The sequence below is a fragment of the Coptis chinensis genome, chromosome 2 (assembly GCF_015680905.1).
Source record: "Coptis chinensis isolate HL-2020 chromosome 2, ASM1568090v1, whole genome shotgun sequence".
NCBI classification, from domain to species: domain Eukaryota; kingdom Viridiplantae; phylum Streptophyta; class Magnoliopsida; order Ranunculales; family Ranunculaceae; genus Coptis; species Coptis chinensis.
In genome coordinates, this window is record NC_141457.1 from 101,099,549 (window position 1) to 101,120,800 (window position 21,252).

General features: G+C 37.2%; 1 protein-coding gene and 1 long non-coding RNA gene across 2 annotated transcripts; one reads left to right on the forward strand and one right to left on the reverse strand.

Moving 5' to 3' along the window:
• Positions 1 to 441: 441 nt before the first annotated feature.
• On the forward strand, positions 442 to 2,178 carry LOC147519661 (scopoletin glucosyltransferase-like). The gene has a single exon (XM_086591229.1). It carries the CDS (start codon positions 526 to 528, stop codon positions 1,993 to 1,995), a length of 1,470 nt encoding a protein of 489 aa, XP_086447355.1. The 5' UTR covers positions 442 to 525; the 3' UTR covers positions 1,996 to 2,178.
• A 9,273-nt stretch (positions 2,179 to 11,451) lies between these two features.
• Positions 11,452 to 11,903, reverse strand: LOC147519662 (uncharacterized). Its single transcript, XR_015214271.1, has 3 exons — positions 11,799 to 11,903; positions 11,629 to 11,703; positions 11,452 to 11,546 (listed from the first exon to the last, which is right to left on the reverse strand). It is a non-coding gene; the product is annotated as an uncharacterized LOC147519662 (long non-coding RNA).
• Between the last annotated feature and the right edge of the window lie 9,349 nt (positions 11,904 to 21,252).

Below are 21,252 nucleotides of genomic sequence, written 5' to 3' on the forward strand. Positions count from 1 at the left end.
AAAAAATTAAGTCATTCTATTTTCTTTCCAACTCATTTATTTTTTGTTTTGTCTTATTTTATTTTGTTATGTTTCAGTTTTGTCATGTTGTGCTAGGCTAGTATAGGTTATAGGCTAGCAGTGGCAGACTGGCAGTACTAAGAATAAAGTAAAATTGACTTTGGGTGGGAATAAAGAGTGAGAAACGGAATGAGCTTTGGGTCCGTTTTTATTGACAGGTGGAGGTTTCTTACTGGACCGGAAGCAAACTAAGCATTTGAAAAATTGCAGCAAAAATGAACCCCAAACTTAGGGTGTATTTAATATTTTGTTAGCTACCGTACCAAAAATATTGTAATTTTGAGTGCCATATTTATTTCACTGTATTTTGCAAATGGGAATTTGGGGACTCGTTATGTATACTTTCACCGTATTTCTTTAGGCTAAATCTATGGTACTCAAATACTACACTAACCCCACGTGCTCTCATGAGTTTCATCCCACTATTAAAGACTTAAAGTTCTTGCATTTAACCAACTCTCACTCATGGCGTCTGAAGCTCGAAACCTTCATGTCTTCTTCTTTCCACTTATGTCTCATGGTCACATGATTCCGCTAATAGATATTGCTAGACTATTTGCTGCTCGTGGCACAAAGTCTACCATTATCACCACTCCTGTAAACGCACTCCTGTTTGCTGAGAGTATTGATCGAGACAAAAAGTCAGGGCTAGATATAGGAGTTCAGATAATACCATTTCCCGCTGTAGAAGTCGGGTTACCGGAAGGAAGCGAAAACGAAAATTCAATTACAGCACCAGAGATGTATGTTAGCTTCCTCAAGGCTGTTGGTATGCTCCAACAACCGTTTGAGCAGCTGCTAGAAGAGCATCGTCCTGATTGCATTGTATCTGATATGTTCTTACCATGGACAACAGATTCAGCTCAAAAGTATGGAATACCAAGACTTGCCTTTCATGGGACGAGCTGTTTTTCTCTGTGTGTATCAGAAAATATCACACGCTATGCACCTCAAGAGAATGTTAGATCCGATTCGGAGGTCTTTGTGGTGCCAGGACTTCCACACCAAATAGAGATGACGAAATCGCAGTTGGCTAATTATGGTGACACCACTAATAACCCCTTGGCAGAATTGCTTGATAATATACAAGAAACAGAGCTGAGGAGCTTTGGAGTTTTGATGAATAGCTTCTACGAGTTGGAATCAGCATATGCCGAATACTACACAAAGGAGATGGGAAGAAGAGCATGGAATATAGGCCCAGTTTCGAGGCACAACAGAAACAATATAGATAAGGCTCAAAGAGGGGAGAAATCCACCATAGATGAACACCACTGTCTGAGTTGGCTCGACTCCAAGAAACAAAAATCAGTCATCTTTGTATCTTTCGGGAGTGCTACTCGCTTTGGTACCGCCCAGCTGCTTGAGATTGCAAAAGGGCTCGAAGCTTCTGATGTCCCATTCATTTGGGTTGTTAGAACAGGCACAGGCAATGAGAATGATCAGTTCTTGCCTGAAGGATTTGAAGAGAGGATGGAGGGGAAGGGGTTGATTTTCAGAGATTGGGTACCCCAAGTACTCATACTTGACCATCCAGCAGTTGGAGGGTTCATGACTCACTGTGGCTGGAACTCCACACTCGAAGGCATTAGCGCAGGCATTCCATTGATCACATGGCCAGTGTTTGCAGAGCAATTCAACAATGAGAAGCTTCTCACTCAGGTGCTGAATATCGGAATAAGGGCAGGTAATGATGTCTGGAATTATTGGATCGAACCAAAAGATGTGTCAGTGACAAAAGAAATGGTATTGAAAGCGGTGACTGAACTCATGGGCAGTGGAGAAGAAGCCGAAGGCATGCGAAAGAAAGCTAGAGAGCTGGGAGAGATGGCAAAGAAGGCTGTGGAAAAAGGTGGATCGTCGTACAATGACTTGACTGCTGTAATTGAGGAATTGAGACAGCATTCACAGCGACTGATGCAGAGAACACAATGAAGCATCGTTTCTTGGCTGGCATAGACGAAGCAAGTATTTTTTTTTTTTGGTATGCTAAATTTTGTTATCATCTTGCTTTTTCCTTTAAAAAGTCCACTAAGGCTTCTGTGCATTTACTGCATATTGATAATTGCCATGTAGTGCCTTGTTTAATTTGAGCATCTAAACAAGTATCTTGTCTCATATTAGGCTTGGGAAAATCGTTTCACGATCTCCTATAAATTTTGGAAAATCGGACTAAAGCGTAATAATAATAATGGGGGTAGTGGCGATTACTCCCTCAAAGCTGGATTCTTCTTCATGATTAAAATTTACCCGGTATGTTTGAGGTTAAATCGGATCTTGAGCTTAAAACTCTAATTGAATCCCTCACAAAAAGGTAGAGGTCATTTACGTACAACAAAAGCCTATCCCGTCATGAATGTAAATTCAAATCCATATAGTTTCTATTGGAGTCCTGAGCATCCGAGCTCCCTTGTCCCTATAGCCTATGAACATTCTTGTTCCATTAATAGTGAACATAACGCCCTTGGAGACAAAATCCCAACTTGGTTGGAGAAATAACCAACAAGGCACACCTACACAGGTACAATAATCAATATGTTAGGCCAACCTACGGTTATAACCAAGCTCCACCCACAACAAGGACGGGGATCGGGTAATTATAATAATTATAACAACCAAAAGCGCCAACCTCGACAAAGTCAAGCACAAGGTCAATGTAGTTATAATAATTATAATGCTAATAGAGGTATCGTTCGGTAAATAATAACTATCACAATCCATAAATAAATAATCAGCGAGATAGTTCGATCCGCACCACCCGGACTACTACACCAACACAACCGGATCGTCTTGACACCTTCATACAAGTGAGCCAACAACTTTTCCAAACCATGGCTCAATCTAACCAACACATTCTACAATCCATTAATAATTTAAACCAACGGTTAGCCCAAGAAAGCCCAACCAAAGCCCAACCAAAAAAGCGATACACCACCCGGAACGAACAAACCCAACCTTTGAGGTAAAGCGGTAATACTAGTACGGAAACTACATCCGTGGGTCGATAAAATGCCATCACCACTCTCCGGATTGCGGAAGAGTGGTTGATAACAAAGTAACTATGCCTATAGTTATCCCATCGATTACTCCACAATCGATATCGAACAAGATGCGAAATAGAAACTGAAGAACCTACCACCGTAGAGGGTACCGGTTAAACCACAACCTAAGAAACGAAAGCCAAGGTTACACATCAAGTCGAGCCATGCACGCTAAATATAGAAGCGAAAACCACCGTTCCCTCGAAAATTAGCCATGCTAACTAGGGATACTAACTTTGAGGAGATTAGGAACGTTTTCAAAAATCGAGCGATAAACCTTCCTTTTCGAGCTATAAAAAGCTACCTAACCACGCTAAGTTTCTTAAGGAGTTGTGCACTACTAGGCGAAGACCAACATACCTAAAGACACCTTTCTAACCGAGCAGTTCCCAACTTTATCCGAAAAATAATGTAATTGTTAAGTACAAGGACCACTGGGTCGCCCCATCGCTAATGCACCTTAGGAGATTCTCACGCCAGCGGCGACCGCTTACTAGACACAGGGGCTAGTGTTAACTTACTCCCGTTTTATTTGTATAAACAAATGGGTCTAGAGGAGATGCAACCTACTAAAATGACATTTAACAATTAGGTGATCGGTTACTATTAAGTATCCTAAGGGTGTGGTTGAAAACGTCTTTGGTTAAAGTCCAAAATTTTTACTACCCAACCCGACTTTGTTATCCTCGACCACAGAAGTCACTAACGACTCTGTACCTATCATTTTAGGGCGTCCCTTCTTGGCTCACGCTAACGGCTCATAAACCTGCGGATGGTTCGATGTCCTTGTCCTTTTGGCCATCTTTTGGTTGAGGTAAATGTTTTCAAAACGAGGACACGCGATATCGATTCATCTACAAATGGCGAGGTTAGCATGATCGAGAGCTTAGCTCAAGATTACTTCAAAACATGTTTCCTGGAGAAACAGATTAACAAATTCCTTTCCTTCGAAATTCCGACTTTAACAATGACTCCCCGGTAGTAGGCGAAATCGAAGAAGAATTCAACTCTTTTGCACTTCTTTACCACTAATTTCATGCGAGTCCCCTTGCCAACAACCATTCATCCCTTGATGCTATAACGGAAGATGAATTTTTCAATCTCTATCCCAGGTGATCCTTTTGACCCACCTATTGAGGAATGTCTTGCATATATCAAGATTTCGATGATATAGACTTGAGAGCTCTAGCTGAGAATCATTCACCTTCCATCACCAATATTCCCCACCCTCCACCTTTTCAAAGGAACCTCGAGTTTGCACTTTCGATCCTTTAGTTTCTCCCTGCTTCATGATTTTTTAAATCCACCTAATAAACAAATGCTTCCCAAGGATAAACCACTTGACACCTTCATTTTCAGACTTGAGACAGGTCCCTAACTACACCATGAATGAGTTTTGTGCTAAACCCACATCCTCATTTTTCCATGCTTTCCCTCTAAAAAACTTATCCCAATCCACCATATTTTCCACCCATTCACTTTTCCACACTTATTCACTAGGGCCCTCTCGTTCAAAAGATGAAACATAAGGTGCATGCTTCGGTTATGTTATAGGTCTATCCGACTTAGCTTTCATTCCACTAGGCGCGTCGTAGGAAATCTTGGTGCTTGATTGTGTTTGGATATGTTTTCTCAGGATATTTATTTATGGAACGATCCACAACTATTTCTCTTTGTTGATATATGATAAACTACATATTCATACATATGTTTAGATAAGTCTAGGAATCGACTTTAAAAGACCCAAGTTTTAAATACAATACCGCGTTAAGAGTATAGGCCAAACAAAATTTTCAAACTTAAAAGAGTTTTCCAATTTTGTTTGGGGGTGGCGATTTTGGTATTCATTTCAAATCATGTTGCCACCCTAAAGCCTGTAATGTTTACTCGGTAGAGTTTGTATTAGTTAGTATGTACCAGGTTTAATTGTGCTTCATATTATCGTATCATCTTTACAATATTTACATTTGTGTCACGCCAATTTTTGCCACGTTTCTATGGTAAATTCTTTCCTTATCTCTTTACACTTTGAGGGGACAAAACGTTCGATTGTTTGGGGTGGGATAGAAACATTTGCAAAAATTAGACACTTTTAGGATGTAAATTACGCACTTTTATTTATAAAATGTTAAAAATTATAAAAATTAGTTAGTTACATAATTTAATTGTGATATTGAATTGTTTCATGAACCCCTTCTCCCAAATTGTTTGGGGGTGGTATAGAAAACACCGATGTAAATGTTAAGCACATATTAGGTTGTATATTATGTATTATTTGTCTTAAAAATAATAAAAATAAAAATAAAATAAAAATAAAAGTTTATGCTATACACTTAGGAATATTGGTATTGTTTCTTTCTCTATGCTCTTAATAATCTAGAAGTCTCAATTAGCTTTTGCATTAGAATAGTTTTTAGAAACTTAGATTAATATGTAGGTAATAATCTTTGCATCTATCTATAAATATATTACATGAGTATCTATGATTGTTTGGCGAGAAGTTTTCGAAATCTAGGCTAGAGTACTTATTCTAAAATCCTATGAGAATATAGCCTAAAGCCTTATATGAGTGAAACATTTGAGAAATGACACAAGGGAGAAGTATATTCGATTAGAGAAATCACACGTCCACTTGCTTGACCACTATACCATGTCCTAAGAGAGAATTTAGGCCCTTTTTTTGGATCGATATAGCTAGAAATTCCGACCTAAGTATATTTTCCGCTAATTAAGCCCTAATCGAGCCTTTCATTAGCCCTTTCATAAACCACAAATCCTTTACCCCTGTTACAAAACGTAACAAAATAAAAAATTCAACCTACCCAATTTAGATAAGTCCGATAATAGAATAAGGAAGAAAGAAGAAGAGAAAAACCTCATTGTAAAACAAAAGTTAGTTAATTGCTTCAGAAAATAAAGAAAAGAAGTTTCCATCCAAAGAAAAGAAAAATAAAAATAGAAATAAAATAAAAAACTCCAAAAAAAAAAAATAAATAAAAGGAGTCAAAAGCCAAAAGAAAAAGGAAAAAAAAAAAATATGGCTAAGGATGGAAACAAAGTGTAGAAGCAAAAGTAAATAACAAGGTTTTCTCTAGTTACATAATATGAAGACTCTATTATCTCGGACTTGTCCCTTTTGAATATCCATTTCCTTCCTTCTTAAACCATCTCCTAATCCCGTAACATCTAATAAAGACCTCTAGCTTAATTAGGAATAGGTTAGTGGGATAGTAAGTAGCAGATGTGTTTGATCAACTTCGGCTTCCTTGTGTGTCATTGAGATTGTAAGGTAAAGTATGCCCACTGCACACTGGAATAGCAAAACTTGAGTGGAAAAATCGAGTGATTTTTGTCTTGACTTTATGTGAGAACCTACTTAAGGACGCTTATTCCAAAGTTTCAGAACGGACTGTTATTGCATTTCATAGCATTACTCATTGTATATATGTTTATTCATAGATGATTGATTATTATGCATATATTAGCTTAGGTTTCGACATGATTATTCTGTATTCATTGCTAGTAAGATGTATAGATAATTGAGACATAAATAAGGAAACAATAGTTTTATTTCTTAGTCGTTGTAGTATAGATGAAGTTTGTGAGTACCTTCATCGGAAAACTCTCACGAGGTTATAACTCATCCACTAGGGAATTCCTAGTGGTTTAAGCGCCTTGTTGCATATGGTCAATGCAATCTGTCGCAAACAAGAAACGGTAGTAGATAGAACTCCATTTTTGGTCACTTATTCTAATTTCTCATCTTTGCTTGAGGACAAGCAAAATGCTGTTTGGGAGTGGTTTGATAAGAGCCCAAAACTGTAGTTTTCACCTCTTAACAGTCATACTTTTAGACCAATTATGTGAGTAATAATTAAGAGTTAACACTGATTACGTGTTTTTATGCATTTCAGGCTTCAAAGTCCATTATGTGCAGAAATGTGCCACTTTAGCGAGATAAAGGAGCAAAGGTCGGTTACTAAGTAGTTCTGTGATTAAAGGCCAAGATTCAAGAAGACAAAGCCTTTCTAAAGCCCGGTCAAAGCTAAAAAGTCAAAGTCAACGCGGGCAGAAACAGCACACAAAGTCAGCAGAACTTCCGCAGACCATATCTTTGGACTCAGACCTCGGAATTGGGCCTACCTTATGTCAAAACGACCGGCTCGGAAAGAGCTTTCCAATGGTCCAAGCCTTGAACTAATCAGAGGAGCAAAAGTGGACGAAAAATCTGTCAAAGCCAACTGCAGCTGAAGAGGCCTTTTTGGAATGAAAGAATTGGGTTTTGGGCCTGATTCATGGCTCCAAGCCCATGCACGATTTTTGGATCTGAAAGTATAAAAACAAAAGCTTAGTTCTTTGTTAATGGTAGATAGTTAGACCTAGATTAGAATTAGATTAGTTAGCCTCCATTAATGAGTTTTAGAACTTAGTTTTAGAATTTCATTTCTTGTTTTAGATTAATTTCTTGAATCATTGAATATCATTCATTAGATAAATAAAATAGTTATTATTCTTGTCATTTCGATTTTTGTTATTTCAATCTATTAGATCTAGTTTCAATTATTGTTGGTTACCATTCTTAGTTGTTAATTAGATTTTAATTATTATTTAATTTAGATTAGTAAATTTCGAATCTTGATATTATGTTTAGTTTAGATTCATATGGAAATGATTGCGGAATGATTCAAGGCTAAAACCTCCATTAGAGGGGTTGATGAAGCTTTGATGAAAACTTAGTGGTATAGTGTAGAAGCATTGTAGAATCTATTCCACTCTAGAAGGTCATGATTAAGCTATGAGAATGGGTGGGCGACTTCACATGCTAGTTAGTATTTGGTAGAAATGCCATGAACACTAGGGATTAGAACTTCGAAATTCTTGCCGTAAGAACGTAAGAATCGAGATACAAGAATCTATGCTAGGTTATTAAGTTGGATTCGAGGTGGATTCAATTCCCTCTAATCCTTTATCTAGATTAAAACAATCATATTTCCATAGCATTAAGTAGTTTAAATTCAACATAATCAATTTCATATTGTATCGTAGTATAACACCCTTCGTAAAACTCTCATTAGACTTAAGACCGACAAATTAGACTATAAAACATTCCATGCTAGAGAACTAGGAGTGGAACAAATTTGTTATTCCACTCTATTTTGATAGAATTGAGAGTAGAAACTTTGATAAATATAAACATATAGGCTCATAAGATAGTTTTAGTTTACTTACGTTTTGAGTTTCATCGTTCATTTCGTAGGTAAATTATTCATTTTATGTTTTATCACTTATCTACAAGTAATTATCTTGGAAGGGTGAAAAAGAGAGTAATTTATATTAAAAATAACAGGTGGCACCTGGTCTCGAGTCAAAAGCTTAGATTCTAAAGATTTTCTATAAAAAAATACTTATGGCAAATAAAAACAATGTAGAGGTATTAAAACCCAAAAAAATTATGGATAGGGCTTTAGAGTTGTTTTTTTTTAAAATGAGACTCTCTAGCCCAATTTCTTGATTCTTGAATACAAGTCAGTACCATGTCCATCAACAAAGGCCCATTCAAAGTCGAAGTCCAAATGCAACAGCCCTCGACCCATTTTTCCATTTCTCCCTCGCCTCTGATGATACTCAAACCGCCACAGCCTTTCACTACAAGCCTTAGAAGCTCCTCCTATCTTACTCCCAAAGTCCCCGCCGATGTTGATGTAAGCCTCTTCTTCCGCATTGGGTTTGGGCCTTAACCCAGGTAATGCCGGGCCATTACTTGTCAAGGCCCAAATGGAACCAACTTCACCGCTAGCATGAACAACGTTTCCTTTGTTTTGCCATCTACATTATCCATACTTCAAGCTTACTATAGAGGTGTTAATGGTGTTTTACTACAAATTTCCCACCAATCCCACCAACTCGGTTCGACTACACAGGTAACATAAGTCGGGCTCTTTGGACTCCCATCGTGGTACATAAGCCTCTCTGAGGTTGAAATTTGGGACAACGGTTCAATTGGTACTACAAGATACAAATATATTTGTAACTGAAAACCACCCTATTCATCTTCATGGATACTGACTTCTTTATCCTTTATGGAGGGTTTTGGCAATTTCAACCCGAACCCATCCGGCTAAATTTAACTTTGTTGACCCCCATAGGAACACGGTGGGTGTACCCAGGTTAATTGGATGGGCGTTATTGGATTTGTTCTTGAGATAATCCGTACATGGCTAATGCATTGTGATTCAAACAACCATTCATGGTTATCTAAAAGTTATCCGGAAAGTTTTCAACAGGGTGATATGTAAATTGAGTAAGGTGTCTTTGAAAGTGTTTATGTATGATATGCCTCCGAGTTCCATTTTGCTCCCTAGACTGGAAAGCTCAAAGGAGATGTGTGTGGCCCTATATATAAAAAAAAGGATCCCCGATTACCACAGGGGTCTAAATTTGCGTGAAAATTATTGAATATTGGCTCACATTGGATCTTCTCTCTTGAGAAGTTTTCATGACTAGAATAGTGGTTCTAGTGTCGTAAGAGTCCTCAACTCAAGTGAGGCTGATGTCATATTTGTTCCCTACTTTTCCTCCTTGAGCTACAATCGTCATTCAAAGGGTAAATGGCCATCTACACCACCTTTCGTAAATGGCCTAGAAATGAATAACCAATAAAGCCATGTTTTCTTAATCCATTCTTTCATTCTAAGATTGGGGGACTCCACGCCGCGTCGGGGCATCAAGGTCTAGAACAAATAGACAAACCTTAGGCCTAAGCTTTTCTAGTTCTTTACATAATCTTCTACAAAATGATTAAGCTAAGCTATTGCCAAATGCCCAAATGACGATTGAGGAGTGAACCATCTGCTTCTTTCCAGAGCGAAACCAAGAACATAGCTATACATTTTGTTTTCTAATTTTTCGTTCCTTCCTAGTACTTATTACACTGCCATAAAAATTATGTACGAGAACTTCTGTGCTAGTTTACGAATCCAAAGGTTCCCTTCAATCCTATAGGGGTTCTCATGATCTGCAATCATTTAATTTTCATCTGAAATTTGTGATGAGCAGTGAGGAAGAAATTAGTTAATTATAACATTTCAACTTTCAACCAAACACTCAACATGCACTTTTAAGTTAAAAATCTAAAAATGGACAAAGTTTGAAGAGAATGCAATATATACACTTGGGAAATGAAGTCAAAGGAAGAGAACATTGGTTTGTATTGTAGCCGTTGAGGTCGTGGGGTTGAATATGAGAAAGTTTAGCGGTCAAGTTAAAGAAATGAAATGTGGGAAGTTGTGGTGGCCAAGTCGGCTTACATGGGCCAATAAAACAAATGATGGCTGAGAGAAACTTTGCTTGTTTTCATTCTCTCCCTTTCAAACTAAGATATCAGATGGTGATTCTACAATATTTAGGAATCTCATATTTATTGGAGCATATCTTTTTATACTTATTATTTCAGCCTTACTACTGTACTAAGAAAATACTACTACCATTTGAAACATAACTAAAAAAAACATTGAAAAACAAACAAAATAAACAAAACCTAGACAATCCAACAATAATTTTCGTTTAAGGGAGATGAAATATGTAATAGAAAACAAAAAAATTTAACACAAACACACACACAAGCCGCCATTCTCGAAAGCAAGAATGAACGGCTAAAAGCAAAGAAAGGGAACACAGTACAAACAAAGTAAAGTCTGGTGCATGCAGACAAGCAGTTCTTCATGTCAAAGCAGAAAGAAATCTCTATGCATTAAGAGATGGTATTGATTGAGTTCAAACAGCCAAGTTTCGCTGCGTTAAAGCTAAGTTTATTTTCTTAAGTTAGTCCTAAATCATAATAAACTATGTTCAAGCTTAGGCTATACAGACCTATGCTATAAGTATTCCTTCGACTAAATAGACCAAAACAAGAGAATTAGAATCATGACTAAATAAACTATGTTCAAGCTCATGTCCTGATATTGGGTTTGTTAAGGCCAAAACAGATAAAGTGCCTAAGTAAAAATATCATGGGTCTTGGCATCCAAGAAGCTTGGCATTGACACCAGGCACAATCATGTTCTCTGCCTTCTATCTAACATAATCAATGTGAGAGAACTTGGTGAAACCCCATCCACTTCCTCCTAACTTAATAAGGGACATATGCTATGTTCATATTCTTAGTCTAGACATAATTAAATTAACACATTATTACCTGAGATGCATTTCCAAGCCCTGAAGATTGTCGCTTAAGGTCTGCAACTTCATCCTCAAGTATCTTGCGAGCCTTGTCTGCTTCATCAAGTCTCGCCATGATCGCCTCATAGCCTGACTCACTGTTTTCACGCGCTCTCTTCTCTCTTTGAATTGAGCAATCTCCTTATAAGGAGCTGAAGCATGGTAAACAGTCTTAGTGACACCACTACCTAGACCACGAACACGCCCTCTTCCATCACGACCAATAACCTATTAAGCAAACAAAAGTTTAGGTAGAACTTAAGAGAAAACCCACTAGAAAAAAAAAACAAGATGGGAAGCAGCATCACACCAAAGCAACGGGATCATTGTCTAGATCCCTTTCCACTATATTAGGCTCATTGCTAACAAGTCTGTCAATTTCCTCCTACAAAAGAAATCAAAGTCACCGTTTCTTAAGTACGTAATACCTGGTCATACAAACATAAGCAATTACTAAATAAATGTCTTGTTGTCTCTTACAAGAGATTGCTTTGTTTCAAAATTGATGCAACTCCCATCTCTCCTCGTATGGATGGCCACATATCCTTCTGTCCTTGAAACCTCACCAGTTGGGCTATTTTTTTTTTCTGTAACATATTAAACAAATATGTAGATAAAGACTAATAATAGTTGAGTGCATACGATAATTTTATGGCATTAAATAGATGTTTACCAACTGCTCAATAACTGGAACTGCTCCCATTCTACCCGGTTGTATGTGGGTTCTTCATTTGTTCCCTTGCTAACTTTCCATTGAATCACTTGGTTTTATCCTCTTCTCATTTGAGCACATGTCGTCATTTAATGCCTCCCATTCTTCCTTTTTTTTCCTTGCTAGGAACATTTCTTTTTAAGCTCTGCATCTCCTGTTGAAATTTATCATACACCCGGCCGAAGTTCATATTTTTTCTGCTTCCAAGCTGTATTAAGCTTACGAAGAGTGCATTCTTTTCGGATGAGTGGAAGATCAATTTCAACCTGTAAATTGGACATGTCAAAATCATTATTAAACAAATTTGGATACAATACAAATTAAAATGTTTACTGAAATAAAATCAGGTGGAGTGACTTGCACTTACCAATACTTTCTTCCACAAAGCATCCTTTGTTAAATCTGGAACTTCTGCCCAGTCCTTGTACATAGGTGGGCAGTGTGTCCTAGCCACCTGCCCGACTATAGTGGCATACTTTGCTCGATACTGTCCAGTAGCTTGTCCATCATCAGTAAACTCCACTTGGAATCTTGGACCTAAGTGGATTAATTAGCAACCGATTAAGTACAAATAGGACGCAGAAAAGTTTCACTACTAGAAAAATGATAATAGACAAAATCAATTTATTGTGATCTATTTTTCAAATGATCTGTGGATAAAGATCAAATGACCTAATTAACAAGAATATGAAAAAGAATAAGATCTAATTAACATCAGAACTACTGAAAAATATTAGTATAGATTTGATTGAATAAGATCTAATCAATCACCCTCACTTCATTCTAGTGCGTAATATTTTTAGCAAATCGTTCGGACTTGAGTCACATGACCGTGATTGAAAACCATTTTTGTGAGAAGTATGATTTCCCTTTCTAATGTATGATGTCTGGGGATATATATATGTAGGGATGGTGAAAGCTAAAGCTTCATATAGAAAAACGGTTCTTGACCTCTCTAAATGCCTATATGGAAGTGCTTACTTTCTAAGTGCACACAAAGTATAGTTCGATTGTGAAAGACAGAGTGATGAACCTTTCATACATGGCTAGCTCTTCAAAATGGTAATGGAACAGAAAAATAATGGAACAATACAATGACTTTATGATTGATAATTTATCCTATTACAGGTTGTAAATTAATCAAAGAAAACGGATAGTAGTAGTATGTTATGGTATCCGAAGTTTTTCTTCTTCATTTCTTATTTTTTTTTATTTGTGAATAGGCGGTGTCAAAATCAGTATGGATATAAATCACTGAGGAAGGCACGGAGCACTTCCCCAATGAGATATTGGGCTTTCCTCACTTCTTCGTGAGCGAGTGATTAGGCATGACTTAGTTGATTCGATTCCGTTTTCTAAGAAATAGTATAGTGCTCGCTTTTCAAGAGAAACAATCCCATTTTATTCTTTCTATTTACCAAAATATGACCTCAAACTTGTGATCTCATTAAAACGCCTATTTTCATGCTTTTTAAGGGCAGTTAATTGACCCCGCCTCCAACATTGAAATGGATTTCAGTAGTAAAAAATTCGGCCTTAGAGAAGTTGTATTGACTTACAACATTCACATTTCCTTTCTCTACCGAGCACCGCTAGCTACTTGGAGGGTGAGTACTTACTTCCTTCGGTGCTTTTTATTAGCTACTAAAAAAAAAATGCTTAACACTTAAAGTACTACATCCAGGATCGATTCACTCAACAACGGGAGATGAATTAACCAACTCGAGGAATAACCATTCCCTTAACTCTCTTTTCGTTACCGACGCGAGCGCCGGTCCCTCACTCCAACTATCGATATGACTTTGAGAATACTGCGGTAAGGCCATTCTCTCTCCCAATTCCTCCAAATGGGCTAATGGGCACTACACTTACACCCGCTTCTCAACGAGACTCCTAGATACCTAACCCGGGAATCCAGGTTCAAACCATACGCATAATAAAAAAAAGCAGGAAAACCGACAATAACAAGGGAAGATCCGGACCACGAGACCCTAGAAGGAGACAACCACGGGAAAAGAACTACTTAGTCCTTCTACAAAGGACAAGCACCTTACACAAAGGCACAAGCAAAGATAACCTAAGCCAGGGAGCACTTACTCAAGACGGTTAATAAAACTTTTCTCGACGGGTTCATTCCCTATCTTTAATCCAAAAATTCACTAAACATTACAAGATAGAGATATAGAAAGTGTCAAGTCAAGCATCAAACTAATGGGGGAAATTTCCTTAGGACAATCCAACAAAACCAGTTACATTGACATTCTCTTTCCTTAAATTGCATTTTACACCTTCTAAATGCATTACCTAAAACGATGAAAATTCGCTTTTATTAGAAGTTGGACCAATAATACATATTTAGGCGAAGCGTAACCTCGTGCCCTACTACCAAAGGACAATATCCGCCGAGCCTTGATACAATCAAACGAGGATTCATACAAAGATTCCTAATGAAAGAAAAGAGACTATGAAATCCGAGATTCGAAGTTAAGGACGGCGAATTTCAAAGAAGGAGATTTTGAAAAGGGGCGATCATAAAGACCGCAAATGTGGACCAAGTCGGTACATTGCGATCGGCGAACTCTCGAATCGAAAAGAGTCAATGCCGAGGGCAGCGCAAAGGGGTCGTGGTACCGTTTAGCCAGATTCAACCGCTTGATTGTATTACCGTAAACCGGGTTCAATGAAATACTTCAGCCAACATTGTCGCATCATCGGTATGGTTCATCCGTCCAGGTTTGATCACCAAGCATTATGTAAACGTACCGGAGAATGGAAATTCTTCGATCCAGAACCGCTTATTGTGAGAAAGGCTCAAAGCATTACTACAATGGAAGTACAAAGGTCGATAGAAGCACCCACATGTCAAGTACAGTCGATGGTTGAAGTTATAGCAAAGTTAGAGACCCTCATTGTACTGGTGGTACTATCCAAGTAGAGAGGATTCCCAATGTTGCTTCCTAGGTATTCCATTCCTTCCGGTGTCCACGTAACCCGGAGGAACATTATAAAACTTAACCCATATTGGGATACTAGCAAAGCTGCTTTTGGAGAGATGCTCTCCCGGTTGGTTGGCATTTCTTAAGAATCAAAAGCTTCCCAGCTATATGGTATGGTCCTACGCCTAGGACAGCATTGCCATAAACCAGATACCAGTACATGCCACTGAAAGTCATGCACTAAAAGACCAAGATCTAATCAACTATCATGGGTCATTTTTATAGGTTTAACACTTTCCCAGCCAACTTACGTTATTAAATAAAAATTAATAATCAAATAAAAAATGTTACTTTACCTTTTGTTTTTGTCGTCGTCTCACTTGCTTCAGATTCATTTGCTTCAAATCCACTTGCTTCCGTGATGCTTCGACATGACTTCTTTTACCTAAATAGAAAGTTCAACAAAATGGTTAAAATCCAAGGCTTAATAAATTAAACAAAACATGGAATAGATGTAGCATGTATCATATGTTGCACCACTCGAACAAAAAAAACTAAAAAAGAAAAAACCCACTAAACGTAACACCCAAGATGTTCAAACCATATTGTTTAACTCACTTGTACCATTGGAAAAGATGAATAGAAACAAAAGATACCCAATTCAAATAAACTTTCCAATAAATATCAACCATAAAAAAAAAAAAGATTATTCATTGATAAGTTTCCTAAGAACGCCCCTCAATTAAGATTATTCATCAACATAAAAAAAAAAAAAAAATTATTCATTAAGATTAAATCCAGTCTTACGCAACTTCTAGAGCGTCCTCAATTAGAGTTGTTGACGAAGAAGAATCATTAGCACTTGTTCTCCGCCTCAAGACCAATGGGTCTTCATAAGCATCTATCTCTTGACTCAACCTCTTTGGAGCATCCAAGACAACATGTCAATTATCTCTACTCAAATCCCGGCAATAAAAGACTTGTTTAGCTTCAGAATTGAGAATAAAGGGCTCGTCAACATCACTTGTATTCCTCATGAACCTCCCAAGATTTACAAATACCAAGTTCAGATCGATCAACTGCGGCAACCATTTGTTTTATCCTCAATGCGCACCCAATCACAGTAGAACACAGTTTGTTTAAATTCTACATAATCAAGTTCAAGAATTCTTTTGACAACTCCATAGTAAGTGACTTCGTCATCAACAAGGTTCCTATCCTTGGCGCTTGCCCTAAAACTAGTCACAGCCTTCATGGAAACCCCACTATTCTGTGTTGTAGTCGTTGATTCCGAATCCGACGTATAAAAAACATACCCATTCGCTGTGTATCTGTTATATGACACCGCTGTAAAAGATGGACCATCAACAATCCTCTTGAAAGGAGATACATTTTCATTTTGTAGTTGTAGTCTTAACCAAGGAATGTAGTCCAACTCTTTTGCTTGACTGCCCCTACGATTTTTACCCCTTGATTTCTGACTTTGGAGGTATACTTGGTACTTCCTGTGAAAATAATAAAAATTCAGGACAGTTGACATGCATAACTCAAGTATTGACTACCAAAACAATGGTAAATGCACGACTTACTCTTCCCACTCGGCATTTTCCAGAGAATGCCAAAACCCACTTCTTAAGAACTTGTTGATACTCTATATTTGGAAGAACATATTGCTTTCCCTTTTATCCATAGGGTGTGCACTTTCAATATCCTCATTCATGATCACCCTTCTCCCATTCTTATGGCTTCCCAAGTTGCCATCATGAATGTACTCCATACAAGACATCATCGCCTCTTCCACGAGGTATTGCTCTTGGATGCAACCCTCGACAAAAAGTCCGATTGGTTACATACCTTTTATAAGTTTTCATCATCATCCTGTGCATGTGCCATTAATTAATACAAAATTACTACATACTAATCACAAGAAAGATATATATAAAGAACTTTACTCACCTCTCAAAAGGATACATCCACCTATATCTAACAGGTTCGCAAATTTGTGCCTCTTCCGCTAAGTGCACAACAAGGTGTATCATTGAAACAAAAAGTGAAGGCGGGAAGTATTTTTCAAAGACACACAAAGTTTCCACAATGCATTTTCTCATGTTCGAAAGGTTCGCACGACAAATGACTTTGGAGCATAAGACGTTAAAGAATAAAGACAACTGGCGAATAGCTTCACGCAATGGCTTGTGTTTTTTGAATAGATGCATCAATAACACGGGTAATAAATGTTGTAAAAGGATGTGATAGTCATGGGATTTTAGGTTCTTGAGCTGAAAATCCTCCAAGTCCACATTATGTTTCCAATTTCCACTATATCCAACAGGAACCTTCAATTGGTGCAAAGTTCTACAAAGCAAAACTCTCTCTGCACGTGAAAGAGAAAAAACACCTATTGGATAAGACCACTTGTCATTCTTCATTACCGGCCACAAGTGTTTCTTTATCTTCCTAGCTTTAAGGTCCATAATGGGCTTCGAGTCCATCCTTACTCTTACCTGTACCCATGATTGTTGCAAACAGATTCTCCATAACATTTTTTTTCCACGTGCATCACATCTAGATTGTGGAAAATAGGCAGATGCTGTAGGAATTAAATATATAAATGAATATATGGATATGTATACATAAAGTTACATGATATACTACTACACAAATGTTAAAAATACCTCCCAATATGGCAATGTAAAGAAGATAGAATCCTTTGAAAATGCTGAATTTTCTAGTTCTTTAGTTCTTTTTCTCTTTCTTCTTCCTTCCTTCCGGTGTATCCGCACCTTGCCAAACTTGTTCTGAATTTGGCTCATTTTAATTTTTACTTGAGAACCCTTTAAACGAATAGGACGCTTTTACCGTGTTCTTCTTTTTCCATTAAATTGTGCCTTCGGACTCTAAAGCAATGATTCGGTCCGCTAGGAACTTTCGATGACCCATATAAGCAAACTTTTTTCCATGCTTCACCAAGTAGAATCTGTATCTTCACTACAAATAGGACATGCATACCTTCCCGCCGTTTTTACGCCCGTCAAAAGATGGTGAAACGCAGGGAAAATCGTCGTATCGCCCCACAAACAAATTGCCTTCATAGTGAATGTCTCTTTAGCATGGGAGTCATATGATTCAACTCTAGGACCCCATAACTGTTTTAGCTCTTCGATTAAAGGCTGCAAGAAGACATCGATGTTATCCCCTGGGCTACTTGGACCAGGAATTAGAAGTGTCAACATGGTAAACTCTTTCCGCATGCACAATGATGGAGGCAGATTGTATGGAGTAACCATAACAGGCCAGCAACTATAAATGCTGTTTTTGTTCCCAAATGGATTAAATCCATCTGTTGCAATCCCTAATCTAACATTATGTGGCTCCACAGCAAACTCAGGCCATTTAGGATTAATTGAGTTCCACATGGAAGAATCAATAGGATGACGCATATAGCGTTGGTCAGAAACTGCATTTGCATGCCATTTCATATTCTCTGCAATCCATGGTATGCTATACATCTTTTGCAATCTCTCAGCCAAAGGAAAATACCTTAGCTTCTTCCATGGTTTAATCTTAGCCTTTGGTTTTAACGGGTTCACCGGTTGCCATCTGTTTTCACCACAAGTGGGACAACTAATCAAATCCTTATATTCATCACCCCAAGATATAAAACAATCATTTGGGCATGCATCAATAATTTCGCGCACTTCATGCGAAGAGGTTTGATCAAGTTCTTAGCAGATATGTCTTCTCGGGTAGTGTATTCTCTTCTCGGTAAAGTCTTTTTTAAGGAATTGCAACAACTCTGTGAAGCTACTATTAGACCACTTGTGTCTAGCCTTCATGCTCAACAACTCAATCGTCGTCGATAATTTCGAATCTTCACCCCGACATGATGGATATATTGGTTTTAAAGCATCTTCCATCAACTTGTCGTATTGAACATCCTGCGGTATGGCATTGGGTGAATCTCCATCATCATCTCCATCATCAACTTCATTAAGACATGCATCTAAGTCAACAGGATGACTTTGTCCAAATGTGTCATTGACCATCTCTTCCATCCTTGGCAAAATATTTTCAGAACCCCTAGTAGAAGAACTAGTGGGAGCTTCAACATAGTTACTACTTTTGGAAGATGACTCTCCATGATGTATCCATGATGTATATGTCTTGTCTATACCATCACAGATAAGATGCTCGGCAATATCTTTTGCTGTTGACTTCCCCCCTAAATTACGACACTTAGCACAAGGACAACAATACCAATCAAGTTCCTTTCCTAATTTCTCTTGCGTGAACTGGATGAATGATTTAACACCTCGAAGGTATTCAGTAGACGAAGTCGGTGCTTTCATCCAGTTCTTGCTTGGAAGCATTGAAGACATTTTCTAGATAAATACATCAACATATATAATATTAGTATGATTTCAAAAAGAGTATTGAACTTGAAACCTAGGAAAGGTATATATCATAGAAAGTGGTACTCAAATTCCTTTCTGCCTCCTAACACACTTAGCACCCCAACAACCCACCTACCAAGTCTAAATAGTTTGCTCAAGATTGGAACAATTACAGTAACAATGCAAACAATATATATATATAGGACACTTGGTGATTTCATGTTAATAGCAACTTCTTTATTCTCTATGGCCAAGACCAATTAATGCCAAAGAAGTCATATCATTTACAAACAAGAAATCGGGGTTATTTGAAAATATAAAGTTTGAAATAAACTAGTCCAACTCAAACTGAAATCTATAGATATATATTGTAAATCAAGTAGAGGCTGAATATCCAAACAATGAAAAATACCTAACTCAATCGACCATGCACTTGATGTTCTTAAAGACTCCACAAAAAAAAAAAAAAAAACTCATAACTATACTTATACTTATACCATCGGATAAAAACAATAATACCAACGACATAATAACATAAAATAACAAGAGAAACACAACAAATGACAAACAAATGATAAAGAAAGTTAAACCATTTTATACCTTGCCTTGAGAAGCAAATGAGAAAAATTCAACCTTTCCCTCAAGAAAATTCCAACCTGAAGAAGAACCTATTAAATCAAAACAACACAAACTTGTTAAACTAAAACTAAAAATAAAAGTTTCAATCTTTGAAAACTCAAATAAGAAAAACAAGCAAAACCCCAAAAATAAAAGTTTCAAGTTTTGAAATTTCAAATAAGAAAAACAAGCAAAACCCCATATATATCTGAGATAACATAAACAAAACATATAAATGTAGTAGGTTTACAACTTCACGAATCATTGGACATACACTTTTCTTAAAGATTTCCCCTCATGGATAACATGTCTATTGCAGAGTAGGAGAACAAATTTCTTTAGGAACAAATATATTTGTTTCTACGGAAACTAGAATGTATAGTTCATTTTTCGTCTTTAATATTAAATTCTAGCCTCCAATCTTTTATTCTTTTGTTTTTGTTATGTTTTCCTTCAGAGGTACATGACATTCGGTTAAGTTTGTATTAAATAAAACCGAATAGTAACACATGATCACTATAATAATGTCAATCATGCATAAAAACTAATCTTGCAAGTTAGAACATAAACTAGATAAATATGGATTGCAGGAGATGATTAAAATTATAACGAACCACCCAAGCAATGCGTTAGCTAAATTTACCTCTTCACAATCAAATGCTACTTATCACACAAAAAAATGTGATAGAGAACAACCTAATTAAAGCTAGAATATTGTAAGAAGCTTCATGATGCTTTCGAAGCTACAATTTTCAAGCCAAATTCACTTTGTGCAAAAGCTACTGAGATACACAATTTCGCTATCATCAAGCCCCAAATACTACTTGATCATGCATGAAACAACAACAGTTCGGACGCTAGCATTGCAGGCATGCAGTCATCTTAATATTAATTGTGGATGTACTTCAATATTAATTTTCTATGTTTGCAAGGAATGCCAAGCTTCTTAATCCCAAGTGTACGAGTAACAATCAATTTTTGAAAGTCCCTAATCTCAATTTCAAGTTTCTTAACATGGATTTCAACTCCTTTCCCTATTCCACTTCAAATTCTAGTATGCCCATCTTCACAACGTATAGGGAAGAGGTAGAGAACAATCATTTGTTAAATCTTTTGAAACTGGATTGTTCCAAAATGTTAAGTCAGAGCCACTTAAAAGCTTGTCAGTAAAAACAGCTCTAACATAAGCTTGACAGGATTGTTTCAAATCTTCACAACATTGGACTTCCTACGATTCCACTTAAAAGCTTCACAATGATTGTTCCAGACTTAAC

Coding starts and splice junctions, on each gene's coding strand:
- LOC147519661 (XM_086591229.1), top strand. CDS start 526: ATGGCGTCTGAAGCTCGAAACCTTCATGTCTTCTTCTTTCCACTTATG.